Source organism: Rhineura floridana, chromosome 1 (assembly GCF_030035675.1).
Source record: "Rhineura floridana isolate rRhiFlo1 chromosome 1, rRhiFlo1.hap2, whole genome shotgun sequence".
Taxonomy (NCBI): domain Eukaryota; kingdom Metazoa; phylum Chordata; class Lepidosauria; order Squamata; family Rhineuridae; genus Rhineura; species Rhineura floridana.
The window spans coordinates 242,854,586-242,874,818 of record NC_084480.1 but is presented as its reverse complement, the minus strand read 5'-3'; the positions used below and the strand labels follow the sequence as shown (position 1 = coordinate 242,874,818).

General features: G+C 43.8%; 1 protein-coding gene across 4 annotated transcripts in view; it reads left to right on the top strand.

Moving 5' to 3' along the window:
• Positions 1 to 20,233, top strand: part of SMCHD1 (structural maintenance of chromosomes flexible hinge domain containing 1) — a 238,696-nt gene that overhangs the window by 209,679 nt on the left and 8,784 nt on the right. For all 4 annotated transcript variants that reach the window (XM_061596291.1, XM_061596298.1, XM_061596308.1 and 1 more), the window contains 3 exons: positions 15,519 to 15,589; positions 18,111 to 18,282; positions 18,855 to 19,013. In XM_061596291.1, the coding sequence (XP_061452275.1) occupies positions 15,519 to 15,589; positions 18,111 to 18,282; positions 18,855 to 19,013 (402 nt within the window). The remainder of the gene's footprint in view (positions 1 to 15,518; positions 15,590 to 18,110; positions 18,283 to 18,854; positions 19,014 to 20,233) is intronic.

Below are 20,233 nucleotides of genomic sequence, written 5' to 3'. Positions count from 1 at the left end.
GCGGTATCCAACAAAATGATTCCGCTAGCACACTGGTGTCTAACATGGTTGCCTCTTGGCACATATGCCCAAATGGCTGTTAATATGTGGTGAATTGGTACTTTACTTCTACCACCATTTTTTAAAATAAATGTTTTAATAACATTTGTTTAAACATGTAGCAGTTCAAAAAAACTAATCAGTGCTTTTCAGATCCATTTCACGTTGACATCTACAATTCTCAACTATCTCAAAAGGGTTGTGAGTAGGGTTGCCAGGTGTCCGGTTTTCACCTGGAGACTTCGGGGGCCTGTCAGGCTCCTTCCTGTGGGTACCACCTTTCACAGTCCCACCTCAGGGTCCTGCTCTCAAAACAGTTCTCTCACCAGCTCTAGCAAAGATCTCTCAAGATCCCACTGCTAGGCAGCACCACCAGACACTCCCTGTAAACAATATTGCCTTGAGACTGTGCCTTCATCTCCTCCTGGCTTATCGCTACGTTGTGTCTGGGTGCACTTACAGGCCTTAACCCCCCTGTATCTTTGTGCCTATAAAGATTACAGCCCTGGGTTGCTCTGGATACCTGATGATGTCTCTTCACCACTGCCACCATTGATACTGTTTCCCAACCTTAGTATATGCCCTGCCCACCCTTCTGGTCTGTGAAAGTCCAGCCAAGGATCAGGTGTTTTGGTAAACCAAGAAATATTTATTTATATACACAGGGAATAACAGGATTACTTAAAGGTTTAGTCAACAAGCGTGTGGTTTCATAAGATGTGTTACTCTTTGTTTCTTAGTCATCAGTATTCTGCCTCACTACCCGCCCAATCCAATCCACACAACAACCCTCTCCAAAACCAGCCAACCCTCCGAACCAATCAACTCTCAACTGTCATCTTCTCATTTATACCTTCAGACACTCAAATGCTCAGCCAATCATCATCCAACACTCATCAACATTCCAACCCATGTACTTCCCCCTCTCACTCAGTCTGCTTACCACATATATTCTAATAAACCTGCACTTACAATATTTACAATATTATATGTACAGGGACATCACAGGGCCCTCTCCTGGTCTCCTGATGAGTCACCTTAACCTCCGGACTTTCCGCTTTAATTTTTTTTAAAAATTCTAGGTGGTCTGGTTCACAAGATATACACCAAAACGTCAGCCGCTGCCCCCCAACTTCCATTAAATCAGCTCAAGGCAGGCTGCTCTATCCCTACCCTTTCAGGCTTGTACCCAATAAGTGAAGTCAGGGTTGTGATTTGTTGACCTCCAGGCAGTGCCTAGACCCCATTGCAATGCCAGAAAGTGGTTGTTCTTTCCTGTTTATCTGAAAATCTCAGCAATTGAGTAAGTATATAGCTTTCCGTTTTTTTCTCTCTTGTGTGCAGGAGTCAAACAAGTTTAAATTTTCCTGGGCTGTTGAGGAGGACAGCATTTTGAAAACCTTCCCAATATACTCGCTTTTCTGGGAGTAAAGCTGCAATGCTAATCCCACATACCTGGAGTAAGCCCCATTGAATTCAATAGGACTTACTTTTGAGGAGACATGGTTAGGATTGTGCTGTAAATTAATGGGACTTTTAAGTGAACATAGCAAAGAATTGTGTTTGTGTTGTAAGTCTTTTATCTCCCTCTCCAATCCTATTTTTTTCAAGCAATTAGGCAGGGCTTACTTAGGTATCACAGTTTTTATTATGTAGGAAACTAATACTGATCTTTTTAAAAACATTCTGCAATGGCCAGCTGGTTTGACAATAAACTATTATATGGGGTGTATGTATTTTTATATCTACTCTGTGTGTGTGTGTGTGTGTGTGTGTGTGTGTGTGTGTGTGTGTGTGTGTGTGTGGAGTCTTTCCAACAACTCTGTGAGGTAGGGTTGGTGATTGGAAACCAAGGCAGCTCACAATAAGAAATAAATCCCTTTAAAATCCAAGAACAATAAAAACAAGTATAAACAGTTGCAAAACAGCTTAAAGTGGTATGGTTCTAAATTTTGGGTTGGGTGAATGATGTTTCTTACCCTGTGAGGTAAGATTGCTGACCGGAAACCAAGGCAGCTCACAACAAGAAATAAATCCCTTTAAAATCCAACAACCATAAAAGCAACTATAAAACAGTTGCAAAGCAGCTTTAAGTTGTATGGTTCTGAATTTTGTGTTGGATGAGTGAAGTTCTTTATAACTTCAGATTGCAGTCCTGTGCACACTCTGTTTGAGTAAGCCCCATTGATTACATTGGGACTTACTTCTGAGTAAACAAGCATAGGATTGCACTATAAATATTTTTACAAGTTGTGTAAATAATCAACATCTTTGACAGTCATGCTTACATAAATATTGCTTCATACTGTGTCCCAATAAGTATTTGATTTCACACTATGGATGTAGATTATTATTTCCTCTACATTTTAAGTGTGCCCTTTTCCCTTGGGGTGTTCATGGTTCCTCTCCGTTGTTTTCATCCTGAGGGGCAGATAGGCTGAGAGATGGTGAGTAGCCCATGGCCCAGTACACTTTGTGGTTCATTTCCATTTTGAAAAATTAATTAAAATGATTTACATGCAGGCAAAGTTAACAAACTACAGTTCCCATGATTCTGTGGTGGGATTCATGCACTTCAAATGTGTGTTGAATGTGCTTTAAATGAATGGTATGGATCTGCCCTAGGTAAATTGAAAAGAACAATTTTAAAAGATACTTTTTTAAACAGGGAAAGGTTTGTAGCTCAGTGGTAAGGCATATGCTTTACATGCAAAGGTCGAAAATTCAATTTTTGGAAAAGACTACTGCCTGGAATCCTGGAGAGCCAATGGAGGTCCTTGTCATAGGTACTGAGCTAGATGGTACCAAATAGCCTGAGGCAGTATAAACCAGATTTCTTTGTTCCTAAAAGTAGGAAGAGGCTCAAGGTCAACAGTGACTCCAAAATTTATTTATGTATTTTATTTACAACATTTATATACTGCTTTATTGTAAAAAAAAAAAAAAGCAGTTTGCAGAAGGAATTAAAACAATAAAATTATTGGCAAAAACAGTTAAAAATGGGAGCACACCTTGAACTTGGCCTGGTAGCAAATCAGCAACCAGTGCAGATTTCAGAGCAGATGTATTACATGTTGATAGGGTCTCACTCATTTCAGCCATCATACCACAGCATTCTGCACTAACTGCAGCCCCCAGGTCAGGTTGTGCTGCATGCGCATTTCTGTGACCTTGGCCAACTGGCTGTCAGGATTTTTTAGTTTTAGTTTTTGATTATGAATCCTGGTTGGTTGTGGGATGCTGAGTTTTCTGCCTTACTCATAAGAATCTTATTGTGGTTGGTATGGTATTGCATTTAGGAAATCATCACTGTCTTTTGTTTGTCTTTTCTATTTGCATTTCATTTACCTTTAACCTCACTCCCTTACATCCATAAAGCAATAACAGTGGTTCAATGCGCTCAGCTCAACCCCCTTAAACGCACTGATGATGCATCTTGCTGGTTGCATGACAGTTTGTTTCTTGCCCAGTAGTGGTAAAAGAGAATTCACATACTGGGGAGTGTGGCTGCAATTGTTGTTCCCAAGCTGTTGCCTGTGAAGGTAGACCAAACCATATGTGTTTTCTCTCTGTCAGTTATTACTCACTGGAATTGGGTTGGCTGTCAAAGTGAGTTTATAGCAGCCCACAGGGTAGACACAAAGGGTAGAGAATCTTCTTTCTCTTACTCATTTCTCAGACCTCTTTCTGAAGTGAAGGGTCAGATCTGTAAAGAAGTTTGGAGCAGCCATGTTAAAAGATAAGGGCAGGGCATTCCAGGCAGGGGGTTGCTAACCCTGCTTGGATATGGATATCTTTGCAGAGGATCCCTAGTCAAGCTTTACCGACAGCACAATCCAAACTATATCTACTCAGAAGTAAGTCCTGTTGAGTTCTGTGGGGCTTAGTCCCTTAGTAAGTGTGTTTAGAATTGCAGCCTTCAGGGGCATCCTTCTTTACTCCTGCGTGCTCCCATCTAACATCTCCACAACGCAAGGCTCCTTTCTTCCTACAATGGCCTTCTAGTGACTGGCCTGGTGACTGAGGGCACTTAAACCCTTCTTGCCAGAAGCACATGGGCTAGATTAAATGTTCCCTACCCAAGCTTCATCTTTTAGCTAAGATTTCTGTCTTAATTTCCAATCAGAGAAATATTTTGGTTTGAATTGTGTGCTCCAAGCAGCTGTGATTGATGCTTAATGTATTGTGCTTAATGAAATCACTCGGGCCCACCCATGATATCACTAGGGCCCACCCCTGTGACATCACTCAGGCCCGCCCCTGTGATATCACTAGGGTCTGCCCCTGAAATCTCAGGTTTTGAGATCCTTCTGAACTGGCAACCCTAGTTGTGAATCCAACAGCAGAAGGTGGCAAGCATCCAAAAACAAAAGAAAAGGAAAAGGGGCGGGGGATCCAAAATGCTTGAAAAAATATTTATTATAACAAAAGCCCAACACGTTTCAGCCATTCAGTAGTTTGGCCTTCATCAGGGTCTGTGGACAAAATCATAAGAACACACAACATTAATGTACAAGAATTTCATATAGCATAAAACCATATATACATGATTAATCTGTGGGGGGGAAATTTACTCACATGAACTGGTCTAAAATATTCTTCTCTAGCAAATCTGCTCAAAATAATAATGACCACAAAGAACAATTCACTGAGCGTGCTCATATATAAATACACAAACCCAGAGCTTGGCAAAGTTACTTTTTTGAACTACAACTCCCATCAGCCACAGCCAGCATGGCCACTGGATTGAGCTGATGGGAGTTGTAGTTCAAAAAAGGTAACTTTTCCAAGTTCTGCACAAACCCAGGTGCCTGAATGCAGTTGTAACAGGGAATTATATACCACTGAGGCAAAAGGTCCACCAGGAGGAGGTGTTTTTCCTTTGTGGATCTTAGGCAGACTATAAAAAACTAGAATCCTGGGGTTTTTGTTAAACAAAAATTTATACTCATCCATGGTTATATAACCCAGGTTAAGACCTTCTTCAAGGATAATTTTGATTTCATGGGCAATATTTGCAGTAGGATCACTAGGACACACCATGTCCCTGTGGACATTGTGCCTATTGTAAGTTTACGTGCAAGATGACAGAGTTTGTTAATCCTGTCAGTCATAAAAAATACACTTTGAATCAATTTTCCACATGTAACACTGCCAATGTCATTTATGCAATCCAGAAATTTTACATAGGTCAAACGTATAGGGGAACATATTAGCAACATCTAAAACGAGATCTGGGGATCCCTTGATGGAGCATTTTACAAGATGCCATCATTCCTTTGCTGACTTTTAATTTTGTGTGTTAGAAAGAATAAGTGTGAACAAAAGCCATGTTTTATTAAGGAGAGAAATAGCTTGGATTTTGGAACTAAAAATGCTGACCCCTAGTGGTCTCAGTGAGGGGTTAAGAGTTTTTTCCTATCTTGTGAATCTCACTATATATATATATATATATATATATGGACGTAATTGTGATTAACCAAACAGAGGTTTTTATTGTATTAACAAAACGTTTCAGCTTCCACCTTCATCAGCTGCTAACATACAAATGCTGTTACCAAGGTGGCAGTTATAGAGCTTTGAGGATGGAATGCTCAGAGGGGCTTCATTTGCAGAAGCTAAGTAGTGGTGGTACTGTCCTCCAGGTTCAGGCCATGTGGTCCAATGTGTCCAGAGAGTAAATCCAAAAGTTCTCCCTTTTAGTCAATCCTGCTGGATCTGCTGGCATCTCTATTGCTGTAATGGAAAAGTCCAACAGGCTGTGACCCTCGATGTTAAAATGCTTTGCAAATGGTTGCTCCACTTTTTTTGTCAAAATTTCCGACTTGTGGTTCCTGAAGCATGTGTGTAGGTCAGTTGTGGTCTTTCCTACGTATTGGATATGACATCCTGGTCTTTTGCACTCGATGATGTAAACTATATTGCAGGACCTGCAGGTGATGTTCTGTTTGATGTAATATGTCCTGCCTGTCCTAGTGCTTGTAAAAGTGGCTGTCTCCCTGAGGTACACACAGGTGATACAGCATTTGGAGTGACAAGGATGAGACCCTGGATTGGTGATAGGTGGCTTAAGCACAGTCTCACCAACAGTCTGCGCAAATGCTATAACAGGAGGCCTGCTGATGGCTCTGGTAAGATGTTCAGAGTTTGCCAGCAATGGGTAGCTGTCCCTGATTGCTCGGTGATAGTTACAAGATGCTGGATGGAAATCTGCCACAAACGGAATCCGTTCCTCTCTGCTCTTTGACACCTCAGTATGATGGAGGAGGTTTTCTCTGGACAGAATGGAGGCTCGGTGGATGTTGCAATTGATAATATATGGAAAATATCCTCTTAGAAGAAGGTGTTCTATAAGTTCACTGATCCTTCCCTGGTATTTATCTTCAGTGTTGCAAATATATTGCTAGAGAAGAATATTTTAGACGAGTTCATGTGAGTAAAAAATAATTTTTCACAGATTAATCATGTATATATGGTTTTATGCTGTATGAAATTTTTGTACATTAATGTTGTGTGTTTTTATGATTTTGTCTACACCCCTGATGAAGGCCAAACTATTGAGTGGCTGAAACGCGTTGGGCTTTTGTTGTTGTTGTTGTTGTTGTTGTTATTATTATTATTATTATTATATTATATTTATTAGTCGCCCATCTGGCTGGTTATCCAGCCACTCTGGGCGATGTACAAGTAAAATACATTAAACATTACAATATTAAGATATAAAAACCCAACAATAAAAACTTAACCCAACCCAAAGGCTTGTCTGAAAAACCAGGTCTTTAAAGTCCGGCGGAAGCTCATCATTGAAGGGGCATGGCGGAGATCATTTGGGAGAGAATTCCACAGGGTGGGGGCCACTATTGAAAAGGCCCTCCCTCTGGTCCTCACCAGTCTAGCTGTTTTAACCGGTGGGACAGAGAGAAGGTCTTCTGAGGCTGATTTTGTTGAGCGGCATCCCTGCCAATGCTGGAGGCGCTCCTTTAGATAGACTGGCCCGAAACCATATAGGGATTTAAAGGTCAAAACCAACACCTTGAATTGGGCTCGGTAAACAACCGGTAACCAGTGCAACTCCTTTAGTACTGGAGTGATGTGATCCTGCCGGCGGCTGCCTTTAATCAGACGAGCCGCTGCATTCTGTACCAGTTGCAACTTCTGGACCGTTTTCAAGGGGTAACCCCACGTAGAGCGCATTACAGTAGTCTAGGCGAGAGGTGACCAGAGCATGCACTACTGGTGGGAGCAGATGGTTGGGAAGGTAGGGGCTCAGCCTCCATATCAGATGGAGTTGATACAGCGCCGCCCGGCTCACAGCCGAAACCTGAGCCTCCATGGACAGCTGGGAATCAAGAATGACCCCCAGGCTGCGGACCTGGTCTTTCAGGGGCAAACATACCCCATTGAGCACCAGGTCAATATCCCCTAATCTTCCCTTGTCTCCCACAAACAGTACCTCGGTTTTGTCTGGATTCAGCTTCAGCTTATTCCTTCCCATCCAGCCACTCACCGACTTCAGGCACTTGGACAGGGTTTCTACAGCCAACCTTGGTGAAGATTTAAATGAGAGATAGAGCTGCGTGTCATCCGCATACTGATGACACTGCAGCCCAAAGCTCCTGATGATTGCCCCCAGCAGCTTTATATAGATGTTAAACAGCATTGGAGAGAGGATGGAACACTGTGGCACCCCACAAGTGAGAGGCCAAGGATCTGACACCTCCTCCTCCAATGCAACTCTTTGGTAGCTACCAGAGAGGAAGGAGTGGAACCACTGCAATACAGTGCCCCCTACGCCTAACCTCTCCAGGCGGTCCAAGAGGATAGCGTGGTCAACCGTATCAAAAGCCGCTGAGAGATCAAGGAGGACAAGGAAGGTGCATTCGCCTCTATCCCATGCCCTCCTCATATCATCCACCAAGGCGACGAAGGCTGTTTTAGTTCCATGTCCAGGCCTGAAGCCCGATTGAGATGGGTCTAGATAATCTGCTTCCTCCAAGTGCGCTTGCAATTGCTTTGCCACCACCCGCTCAATCACCTTGCCTAAGAATGGTAAATTTGAGACCGGGCGGAAGTTGTTCAAATTTCGAGGGTCCAAGGAGGGCTTCTTTAAGACTGGTTTTATTATTGCCTCCTTGAGCGCTGATGGCATTACTAAATAAATATATTTTCAAGCATTTTGGGTTCCCCCCCCTTTTTTTATTTTCTTTAACCCTAGTTGTGAGCTTTGTTTCTTTGGAGATGCACCTTTTTGAGAAGAATTTGATTTTACTTCAAAGCAGTCAACATTTGGAAGATTATTCAGTTGTTATGATGTGGATTTGTATTTTAAATCAAAATGAGTTCACAGTTCTAAATACAGTTATTCCAAAACTGTTTCCGATTTCTGGTTCAACATGGCTCACGAGTCAACTTTTTTAGCATTAAAACTGATGAATCAAAATATAGTTTGCAGATATTGGATGAAAATTTGGAGGCAGAATTGAGAGGTAGCCTAATTGATTTTGTGCCTGATTTCCCTGCACTGCTTAATGAAAAGATATGTCAGATTTCTCACTAATACTGTCAATAAGTATTTCAAAACATTATTATTGTGTATTTTTCTACCTTCAAAAACACACTTAAATTTGGGAGGGGGGGTCATATGGTAAAAATGTTAAAACATTTGCCACTGTTGGATACTGCTACACTAGCACAAGGATTTCCACTTGGCAATGGAACTTATCCTCCAGTGGGTTGGGGGAAACTCAGAACCAATTTAGGGGCACACAGTGTGGGGAAGTTCTGTTGTGCAGCCAAAAGATCTTGCACTAGCGGAAGCACTTCGTTGTATACTGCCCTAGAAGTCTTTTAAGCAGCATAAGGAATACAGCAATCTCTTATCGTGCCCCAATATTTCTTAGTTAGGAAAAAAAATAGTCCACTACTTGGAAAGAAATTATGGAAGTTTGTTAGTTTAATTTTGGGAAATACTGAGATTTTTTAAAAAGATTTTGTTTTCTACATATCAAGGAACCCTGGGAAATAACCTAGTATGAGGTGCTTTTTAAGGCCATCTGATTACTCTTCAGATTCTTCGGAACAATTGCTAGTGGGGTTATTGCTCAAAACTGGAATCAAGTGAAGGTGCTGGTCTTGCAGGAGGGAAGGAATTTTTGATTCCAGTAGGTCAGTCTCATTGCTCAATTCCATCTATAAGACCCCAGCTGGCATTATGATTATATTATCTCTGGGTTACCTTCTATGAAGTAGGAATCTGACAATGTTTGAAGAGCAATCATCATTATTCATAATACAGAGATTTTGAAAAGGCCCACATTATTTGGTTTTCACTAAGGCATTAGACAAGCTAGAATTATCCTTTCAACATAAAGCTGTGGAGACTGTCAATATCGATTCCCTTTTTAAGATATGGATCAAAAATATTTTACTCATATCAGTTGGTACTATCACAGTTGCACTTACATTTAACTTATCTGTTCGATTACGTGGTATATTTGCTAGATAGGGCTGGAGGACATTCCTCAGTAGGGATGACTCCTACTGGTCGTGACAGGCAGGGTCTCGAGGCTTCTTCGTTTCCTCTCCTGGGGGAGGAGTCATCCCTCTTTCCAGACCGGCCCTGCCTGCAGTCAGTGAAGGTTGGGTGTTTATTCTCTCTTCTCTACTCTCAGAGCTTCCTTTTGTTTTTTGTTTCTCTTTCTTACCATCTTTATACATGCTAATTCCTCTCCTTACGACTGTCTTACTTACTCCCTGCCTGTTTCCCTCCCCTTCCCTGCCTTCACCCCATGGGTCTGGGGCTCGGGAGGTTTGGCTGAACCCAGCTGAGTTCCCTGGCGTTGGAATGGAGGTTGAAGATGGGTGGAGCGCGGCTAGCTGCAGCGTACCAGCAGTAGCAGCAGCCGCTCAGACAGGAGACTCTCCCCTTGCTCCGTGGAGCCACGTTTCCACAACACTCACTTTTAGCAGGATCGCGGCTTCTGGCTCCCCCACACACATCTCCCACCGCTTCTACTGGAAGAACAAGATTCGCCTCGTCGCCGGAGAGTGTCTCTCAGCAGGGGGTTGAGCGGCACCCGCTAAGGCAGCTTGCCTTTGAAGCAACTTCACGCTCTCTTCTCTCAGCATCAGGGAGTCAAGGCCGCCATATCATGGCCTCACCCACTTCCTCCCCACCTTCCCACCAAGAGCCCTGCCACATGGGGGAGGCGAGGGACATAGAGGAGTCACTGCAACCAGTCTTCTCTCAATCCCAGAGCATAGACAGTGGAGGGATGAATCTCCTAGAAGAAGGTACGGATGTTTCCTCCCCCCCTCTGTTTCCCAAGTTCATGACTTGGGTTAAAGAGTTTATCACTTCTGAAATCAGTGGTTCTCTCCAACACGCCCTTAAACATAAGAAGTGCAGACACTCGAGGAAGCGCTTCCATAGGGGAAAGCGGAGACGCTTATCCCCCTCTACTGACTCCAGCAGGGAGGACAGTCATGGCAGTCCGCCATCGTGACACAGCCATTCCAGGTCCTCTTCCCTTGCCAATCAAGTCTTCAGTTGGGGGGCTCGGTCACAGCGAGCTGGGGGGGTTATGGGGCGCTCCTCTGCCCAGACCCACACAGGTTCCTCACCCTCGATGGCTCAGGCACAGCAGGTGCAGGCACAGGTGCCCATGCAGGCCCCTGTCCCACAGGCGGAGCTGTCAGACTCCGAACATCTACTCGAGCCGGACAGGGAAGAGGAGGAGCTCTCTGATGAGGACATGGGGTGACCCAGACACAACCTAGGCTTTTTGCTCCAGAGATTTTTCAGCCACTCCTATTGAAGGCACACAGAGTGCTGCAGCTGCCAGAGATAGAGGTGGGATGTGAGGCATCCACCCAGTCAGCCTCAGCAGGAGCTAAAAAGGCTTTCTCCTCCATGGACACCAAGCAGGCTACTTTTCCTTTTCCCCAGGCATTTGATGATGTGTGGGATGCTGAATGGTCATTACCATGCAAATCAAAGCTACCCGGCAAATGGGCAAAGAAGCATTATGTCTTTGCTGACAGGATCATGGCAAGTCTGCATTTTCACACAGTGGACCTGCCGATTGCTGCCCTTGCAAGTTCCACAGTGATCCCAACAGAAGGGGAGGGGGGCCCAAGGACCAATGCAATAAGCGAGTCGAAGGGGTTCTTCACAGGAGTTTTGAAGCAGATGCGGTCGGCTTCAGAGCAGTGGCCACTTCTTCAGTTTGTTCCAGAGCAGTCTTTATGTGGGCTGAAGAGTTGAGTGCACGGGAAGATGTCCCAAAATTCGTTAAGGATGGTTTAAAGAAAATGGCGTATGCCTCTGCTCTGTCAGCTGATGCATCCAAGGACACCCTACAATTTGCAGTGCGGTCTATGGCTGCCTCCACTGTGGCACGACGTAACATTTGGCTCAGGCAGTGGGCAGTAGACACAGGGTCACAGACTCACCTCACTGCCCTACCCTTCTCAAGTTGTAAGCTATTCAGTGAGCCCCTCGAGGCTCACCTGGTGGAAACTAGGGACAAAAAGAAAGCACTCCCTATGGCTAAAAAAGAGGAACGGAAGGGCAGGCAGAACCAGTTTTTTTGTTCCTCAAGGCAGCCTTCTAGATTTCATAGTCAGGCTTCCAACAGGCTTTGCTGGGGCAGACAAGACAGAGGGAGTGGGCACGCTTCCTCCACTAAATCGGGAGGCACCTCCTCCTCGGGGAGGACTCAGAAGGGTGCCCAAAAGGGCTCTTCCTCCTGACTGGTGGTTCCCAGAGGCTTTTTGTGTGGTGGGAGCAAGGCTTCTAGAGTTTGCCCCCCGCTGGAGAGACATCACCTCAGACAAATGGGTGCTGGACATGGTGTCCATGAGATATGCCATAGAGTTTGTTCAAATTCCACATGACCGGTTTTGACCCACCCCAAGGTCTCAAAAGCCCGAGAATCACCTGCACTACCTGGAAGCTATTCAGCATCTGTTGAACATTCGGGCAATAAAGACTGTCGTTCCTTCAGAGAGAAAATCAGGGGTCTATTCAACTTTTTTCTTAGTAAACAAAAAAAAGGCGATATAAGGGCTATTTTGGATCTCAAATGGGTCAGCAGGTGGGTGGCCAGGAAACACTTTAAAATGGAAACCCTTCATTCCATCACTGCAGCCCTAAGAAAAGGGGATTGGCTGACTTCTGCGGACCTCTCCAAGGCGTATCTACACATTCCAATTCGCAGACAGCATAGACGCTTTCTCCGGTTCTCATACAACCACAGACACTTCCAGTACAGGGCTTTGCCCTTTGGCCTTTCCTCAGCACCAAGGGTTTTCACCAAGGTGCTGGTTGCTGTGGTGGCACATCTCAGAACAATGGGGATATGTGTGCATCCCTATCTGGATGACATCTTGGTGAGAGCACCACCCAGGGACCAGTCACGCACAGACACCCATCTCACCGTGGCATGGCTCCAGGGGCTGGGCTTCATAGTGAACTTGGAGAAGAGCATGCTGACCCCATCCCAAACTATTCTGCACTTAGGGGTGGTCCTGGACATGCATCTTTTCCGCATGAGGTTTACCGAAGAAAGGGCTTCAAGACTTCAGCTGCTGCTTCGGGAAGCGGTGTCATCACCAGAAATGGACTTGATGAGCCCAGCTCTTGGGGTCAATGGTCTCAGCATACGTCATAGTTCAATGGGCCCGATTTCACTCAAGAACACTACAACAGATCCTTCTGCCCTACCAGGAGGCAGTTCTTCTGCAACACAGACTCTTGGTCCCCATTCCTGCAGCAGTGAGAACAGAGCTCCGGTGGTGGCTGGAGCCTCAAAGGTTGGTCCAAGGGGTCAGCCTAGAAGATCCTCAATGCATAAACATGACCTCAGATGCGAACTTGTAGGATGGGGGGCTCACCTGGACCACAATGTAGCCCAGGGTACATGGTCAACAATGGAGGTGGAGCTCCATATAAATGTATTAGAGTTATGGGCCATCAGGCTGGGCCTGCCGGCATTTGCACCAGAGATCATGGGGAGGCATCTCCTCATACACACCAACTCATCTGTGAAAGCTTATGTCAACAGACAAGGGGGCACGAGATCAGAGGGCCTAATGCTCGAGACGTCTGTTCAAATGGGCGGAGCGGCATCTTGCCCTCTGAAGGCCAAACACCTGGCAGGAACAAACAACTTTGTAGCTGACTGGCTCAGCAGGACAGCAATCAGTTTTCCAACAGGTGATGCACAGGTGGGGAGAACCGATAGTGGATCTCTTTGCCACACCCGAAAACGCAAAGCTAGACAGGTTCTTCACAAGAACACCATGTCACCAGTCTCAGGGCACAAACGCCCTCGTTCTGCAGTGGCCACAAGGACTCCTGTACGCCTTTCCTACATTCTGGCTGATACAATGCACAATCCAGCGGGTTTGGACATTGAAGGTGGAAATTATTCTCATGACACCGTATTGGCCTCAGCATCCCTGGTTTCCGGACCTGCTGAACATGTCAGTCGAGGCACCAAGGGAGGTCCTCATTCAAATGGATCTTCTGATTCAGGACCCGGTCTGCCACCCTCAACCAGAGCTGTTCCGGCTAACAGCTTGGAGGCTGAGCGGTTGTGGTTGAGCGGCAAGGGCTTTAACACGCTTCTGGCCTCGCGTAGACAATCCATGAACAGGGTTTACTCATCCACATGGAAGGTTTTCTTGTCCTGGTGCTCTGCGAACATGATGGAACCTTTGTGTTGAGACATCAAGGGCCCCCTGGGGTTTCTCCAGTCGGGCCTAGATAAGGGTCTGAGTACAGCCACCATCAAGAGACAAGCAGCAGCGCTTAGTAGTATTTTATTAAGCCTAGGGGGCCCTCCGCTTTCCTCCAACCCATTCCTTAAACGTTTTCTAAGAGGGGTGACACTTATTTCCCCACCAGTGATTCACAGGTTTCCAAACTGGAACCTTAACTGGTTGTTGACGGCATTAACAGGACCGCCATTCAAACCAATCGCTACCTGCCCCCTGAACCTCTTGACATTCAAAACAGTTTTTCTGGTATCCACTACTTCGGCACGCAGAGTTTCCAAGTTAGGGGCATTGTCCTCGGACCCTCAACTGTGCATGTTCCACCAGGACAAGGTGGTCCTCTGACCAGACCCGGCATTCCTACCTAAAACCAATTCTGTTTTCCATAGGTCACAGGAAGTGGTTCTCCTTTCTGCCCTGCTCCCTCCTGTGCCCAGGAACGCAGGCGGCACTCCCTTGATGTGAGGAGGGCTGTTTGTTTCTACCTAGAAAGTACCTTAGAGTTCAGGAGGTCAGAGGCCCTCTTTGTGGCCTTCTCTGGGAAATCAAAGGGATGTAAGGTGACAACCTACTCTATCTCACGCTGGCTCAGAGCGGCTATAGCACATGCATGTGAAGCGCTGGGTAAGGAACCTCCATTGGGTACCACAGCACACTCAATTCGGAGGGGCGGCTTCTTCAGCGTTTAAGGGTGGTTTCCCAATAACGGATATCTGTAGGGCGGCTATATGGGCTTCTCCACACACCTTCATCAGGCACTACAAAATAGACTCATTCTCATCAGCCGATGCTGCATTTGGTAGGAAGGTGCTCCAGAAGGTGTTGCCCCCTAGCTAAAGGAATCCCACCCGGAGTTCTAGTACACTGCTCAGTCATATCCCTGCTGAGGAATGTCCTCCAGCCCTATCTAGCAAAAATGGAAATTTTACTCACCGTGAATTTCTATTTGAAGATAGGACTGGAGGACATTCCACCCACCTCTCATTCCTCTGCTTTGACCTTCTGGAGTGGGGGGGGGAGTGGGGGAGTTAGGGCTTCTGCCAGCGCCTTATATCTGCACATGTTGCTTAGTGTTGTGTGTCTTCCTTCCTATGTGACTTTTCCCCCCAGCACTCTTGTGTTGGTCTGTCACTTTTCTGCAGCTGTTTCCTAGTATAGGCTTCCACTTTAGGGATGTCTGAATGGTTGCGGATATGGGGCCTGAGGAGAGCTCCTGGCTCTGTCAGTTCGGTCTGGAGAGAGGGACGACTCCTCCCCCAGGAGAGGAGACGAAGAAGCTTCGAGACCCTGCCTGTCACGACCAGTAGGAGGAGTCATCCCTACTGAGGAATGTCCTCATGCCCTATCTTCAAATAGAAATTCACAGTGAGTAAAATTTCCATTTTTTGTTTCTTGCTGTTGACTTGTATTATACCTGTTGCTGGGACAGAGATGCGGTTGCACTTACATGCTGCTTGCGAGTTTCCCATAGGCATCTAGCCGGCCACTGTGAGACTCCAGCAGAGTCTTTTTATATTAGCAATATTGCTCAGTCTAGTTTAGTATTTCAAAGTTCTGTTGAACCACTATGTCAAGATATCAGCATTGTGTTTATTCAGCCTTATAATAGGATGATGTGAAAGGAAACAATAGTTTGTATAGAGGTTGAAATTCTGAACTTTATGTTATTAAAATCACTATTTCTTTTAACTTTATAGTGTTTGGGATGATCTTAGGAGATACCATTATTATTGACAATTTGGATGCTGCCAATCATTACAGAAAAGAGGTGTGTATTACAACTTCAAATGGGTTTTTTACAAATGTGAGAGAGACTGAGAACAGAATTCTGCCAGGTTTCTATTATATTTGCACCATATAAAGAGTCTCCTCAGGGCTTGCCAGTTCTTCATGTTGTGTTGGGGTTCACTCTGGAGTATCAGTGTTGATAAAATAACATCTTGAAATGAAATACCAAAATTGAAATAAAAATCTGTTCAGAATACTTCATCAGCTATTTTTAGAATTGGTCAAATTCTCTCTGTGGATTATCCTGAATGCATATTACAGTAGGGCCCCACTTTATGGCGCTTCACTAATGCGGCGGTCTCATTTAGACACAATTAGACTAAAGCCCCACTCATACAGTGCTTATGCTGCTTTTACAGTGGTTTTCGGGCATTGCACGCCATTCTATTCAATGACTTCCGCTTTTCAGTGGTTTTTGCTTTTCGGCGGGGGTCCGGAATGTAACCTGCCGTATGAGTGGGGCCCTGCTGTAATGTTGAAATGTATACTTAACTTTTTATTACCATTCTGATTTTGAGATTTTAGAATTACTAATTATTTCAATCCAAAACAAAAATATAGGTTTTCCAATTTTCTAAGTTAGTGTTAGACATCAGGTAAAGTGCGTATGCCTAATATGTGTTACATACACCCCATCACACTTTAAGGCATTTAGCATTAACATACCAGAGATCAATAGCCCAAATAGGTATACCACTGACATGCTAACACTACACAGTAATGGGCCAGCTCATGTGACAGAACTAGAAAACCTGTGGTCTCCCAGATGTTGGAGGCCAACTGCCATCAGCCCAGCCATCATGGCTAATGGTCAGGAATGATGAAAGCTGGAGTCCAACAACATCTGTATGATCAAAGGTTTCCCAGCTCTGTAATGTGATATACATTTAAATGAAAAGGGTTTTGCATGGAACATTTAAGAGGTAAACAATATTATTCATAGGCCGTATTTTGTGTAAGTAAGGCCTTAGAGTCAGTGCAAACAGTTAAGTATTAATTACAAGAGGATGGACCTTGATGGGTGTGGTGGTTACAAGTTCAGAAGTCTATTCTCAGTCAAGATAGACATCCTGAAGGTACTGAGGAAATCCTTCTCAGAAGTCAAATAGAATAACAATTGCCTCCAAAACAAATCAGTTTTGTGCCACTGAGGAGATGGGTGTCTCAGCTTCTCTTCCCAAGCTGATGACTAACAGCAGCACATACAAATTTAGTGATCTTGCCCAAAAAGTGACATTGTAATAATCACCATAAATGCCACTCTGACAGCTTGAGGTACCCATTGTCTAGGTCATGTTATTCAGAGGATGCAGACCAAGCAGAATCACCACATACTATAAATTGGTTGAGACTGCAGACCACCTTGTCCTCCAGGCATTCTCAACCATTTTTAAGCTAACCCATGTCCTGAGTCAAATTGACTACATAACAACCAAAGTATATCCCGGTTGCCAAAGCAGTATGTGATCCAAATCCCTCCTATATAAAGCAGCATCTCTCCTGACATGGGTGAGACCCAAGTCAATCACAGCACAACACATTCAAAGGATGCTAAATACCATGGCAGATTTGCTTAGTTGCCAAATGTTCCAGCCAGGAGAATGAAGCCTAGGTACTTAAGATGGACTCCTGGACTTCCAAGGGCACTGCCTTCAGTAGGAGGGTCCTGCCACCTGTAATAAATGTTCAATCCTCATTCGAGCCTGGGGTCTAGTTTGATTGAAAAAATGAAATGGACTGCCTTCAAGTCGATTCCAACTTATGGTGACCCTATGAAGAGGGTTTTCATGGTAAGCGGTATTCAGAGGTGGTATACTATTGCCTTCCTCTGAGGCTGAGAGGCAGTGACTGGCCCAAGGTCACCCAGTGAGCTTCATGGCTGTGTGGGGATTCGAACCCTGGTCTCCCAGGTCGTAGTCCAACACCTTAACCACTGCACTACGCTGGCTATCCTATAGTTTGAATACAGTTGTATTAATATTCCCTTTAAAGTTAAATATTCTTTAATATTCCCTGGAGCTTGGTGTAATTCTTGCCATTTTTAACCGCTGCTGCTGCTGCTGCTGCTTGTCAGCTTATTTGATGCAAGAGAAACCTTTAAGGTTTCATTCTTTTTTGCTTAACTCTTCTGGATTTTCATAGCTGGTCTTTTGAGGGGAAGCCCCCTTCCCTGAGAAAAAGTTGGTATTTTATTTCTGTTGTCCCAAAGAAGGAACTTCCCATTGCTGCTGGGATGTTTTTTCCATTGCTGACTGGCACAGCAATTTACACACGAGACAAAATATCTGTTTTCCAGGTCAAGTAGGCAAAATGTTACACTGATGCTGTGTCACTGTTAAATTTAGCGTTATTTCTCTTTTGAGGCATGTTTGGAATAACAACTTATTTTGAGCTTTAACTATAAAATTACTTTTCTACCAAGAGTTGCACTGAATTTTAAAAGGATATTAGAGTCACTGACACCACATAATTATTAATAAATATTACTCCTATCTATACAGATTGTTAAAATCACTCATTGCCCAACATTACTGACGAGAGAAGGAGACAGAGTTCGCAGCAATGGAAAGTTTGGAGGCCTTCAAAATAAAGCCCCTCCCATGGATAAGCTTCGAGGAATGGTTTTTGGAGCACCTCTGCCACAACGTTGCAATGTTCTTTCTGAACAGATAGGTGTGTTCAAAGTATAATGTAGGAAATAATCTTTTGTAGAACTTTTTATAAATTTTTACTGTATTTAAAAATTTAGTTGGATTTTAACTAAGTTTAATTTGGTACTTCATATTGTTGCTGAAATGACTGCTATTACTAAACATGAATCTCGTGACAATAGATGTAGGTTTTTCACGTGTTTTGGGTTTGAGCCACAGCTTCTCAGTAAAGGCATATCACAGATTAATGAAAAATGTCTTCACATCATCAGTGAATAAAACTTTTTTTTGCAAATCTTATGTAATCATGAAACATTGGCTTCCATTCATTTTGATTGTTCACATGCATACTAAACAAGGTTGCATTCCTAACCTTGTCTACTCAGAAGTAAGTCCTATTCAATTAAACTTTTTTTAAATGACACCATTTAGCTGTTATCCTATGCCTGTAAGTAAGTTCCATTGAATTGCAGAGTTAACAATTTGTTGTTTATGTTATTTATTGCTACTAATCTTAAACTATGTGCCATAAAATAAGAAGTTTACAGATTATAGCTTTGTGCCTTGTTTTTGCATTACTCTTTTTTTCTGTAGATCTCCTTCAACAGTATCATAAAGCAGTTGTCAGACTTAATAAAGTGAATACAGAGCTTAAAATGCAAGAGCAATCATTTAATACTCCAGAAATGCAAAAAAAGAAAGAAGAGCTTGCTGCCCAAGAAAATAATCTCAAATTAATAGAACGGGAATTAGGTATGTCATACATTCACTTTTACACCGTAGAGTCAAAAGGTTAACAATTTTAATTACATTGAAGAAACTCATTCTGGAATGTTTAGAATTCATTTCATAAATAGATTCTAATTGTAACTCTGCATCAAACTGATCAAAATTCTTACTATTTTTCAAGATGTGTACTTGAGAATCCAGATATATATTTCCTGATATGGCTTGTAACATACTTATAATATATAAACTTGAAAACATGAGGAATAAAAATTGCATAGTGCTATTTTTCTTGGGTGGTATTACAAAAAACAAGTGAGACTTCCGACAAATGTTAAATGTTATTATAAATGTTGTGTACTCCTATTCTGGGTCTAGCCAGCCAGCCAATGGCACCCACTTCTAGGATACTCCATATACTTCCCCCAGTTTTCCCCCATACAGAAACAGTGTTCTCTGACCACAGCATCCTCTGTCCTCATAGGGCTATTTTACTTCACCCCACCCCTAGGGAAACTGTTATGATACCTTTTTTGTATTTCTGCAAACCTTGAGGTTCCTCCAAACATGCCTCCCTCTTTTGCACAGATGGTGCAATTCTGGCTACAAAAACATCAGCACTCAGAGAAAAACTTCAGTACTTACATTTTGTGTGTGTGAAATTTATTGAAGGGATTGTTGCAATCTTCAGAATATTTTTGTGCTCCAACAAAAGTAATTGACTTTTAGTGCAACAATTTTTTCCAGTGTATATTCTATTTAATTTGTGATACTAAATCAATTGTCTCTTGTTATTACTCTCAAAGTGGGTTGCCCATGTGCCGACACCCTAGGGTAGGAATCACCAACCTAGTCCCCATGAAGGCCTTCCCTGGTGCCATGTCCCCATGGCAGCCATGTTGTATTATGTCATGACCCCCATGGCAGCCACTTTGTAATATGCCCACAGTATGACCTCAAAATTTAGAAAGTGTCCACTGGTCCAAAATGTTTGACAACCCCTGCCTTAGGGGCATAAATGGGGGGCAGGATGAAGTATCTACAGATGATATTTACTCCTTACTGTTGCTGAAAAAGAATGGGGGGGGGAACAACCCCTCTGTATAATATAAAAAATGGAAGGGGCCAAGGAGTCCACATGAATGTTGCCTTTTTCCTGCCAGAAAACAGAGCAACATTCAGACAAGAGCACTCAGCTGACCAGGACTTAGAGTTTAGAAGGAGGAATGGAAGTAAGAAGCTTGCTA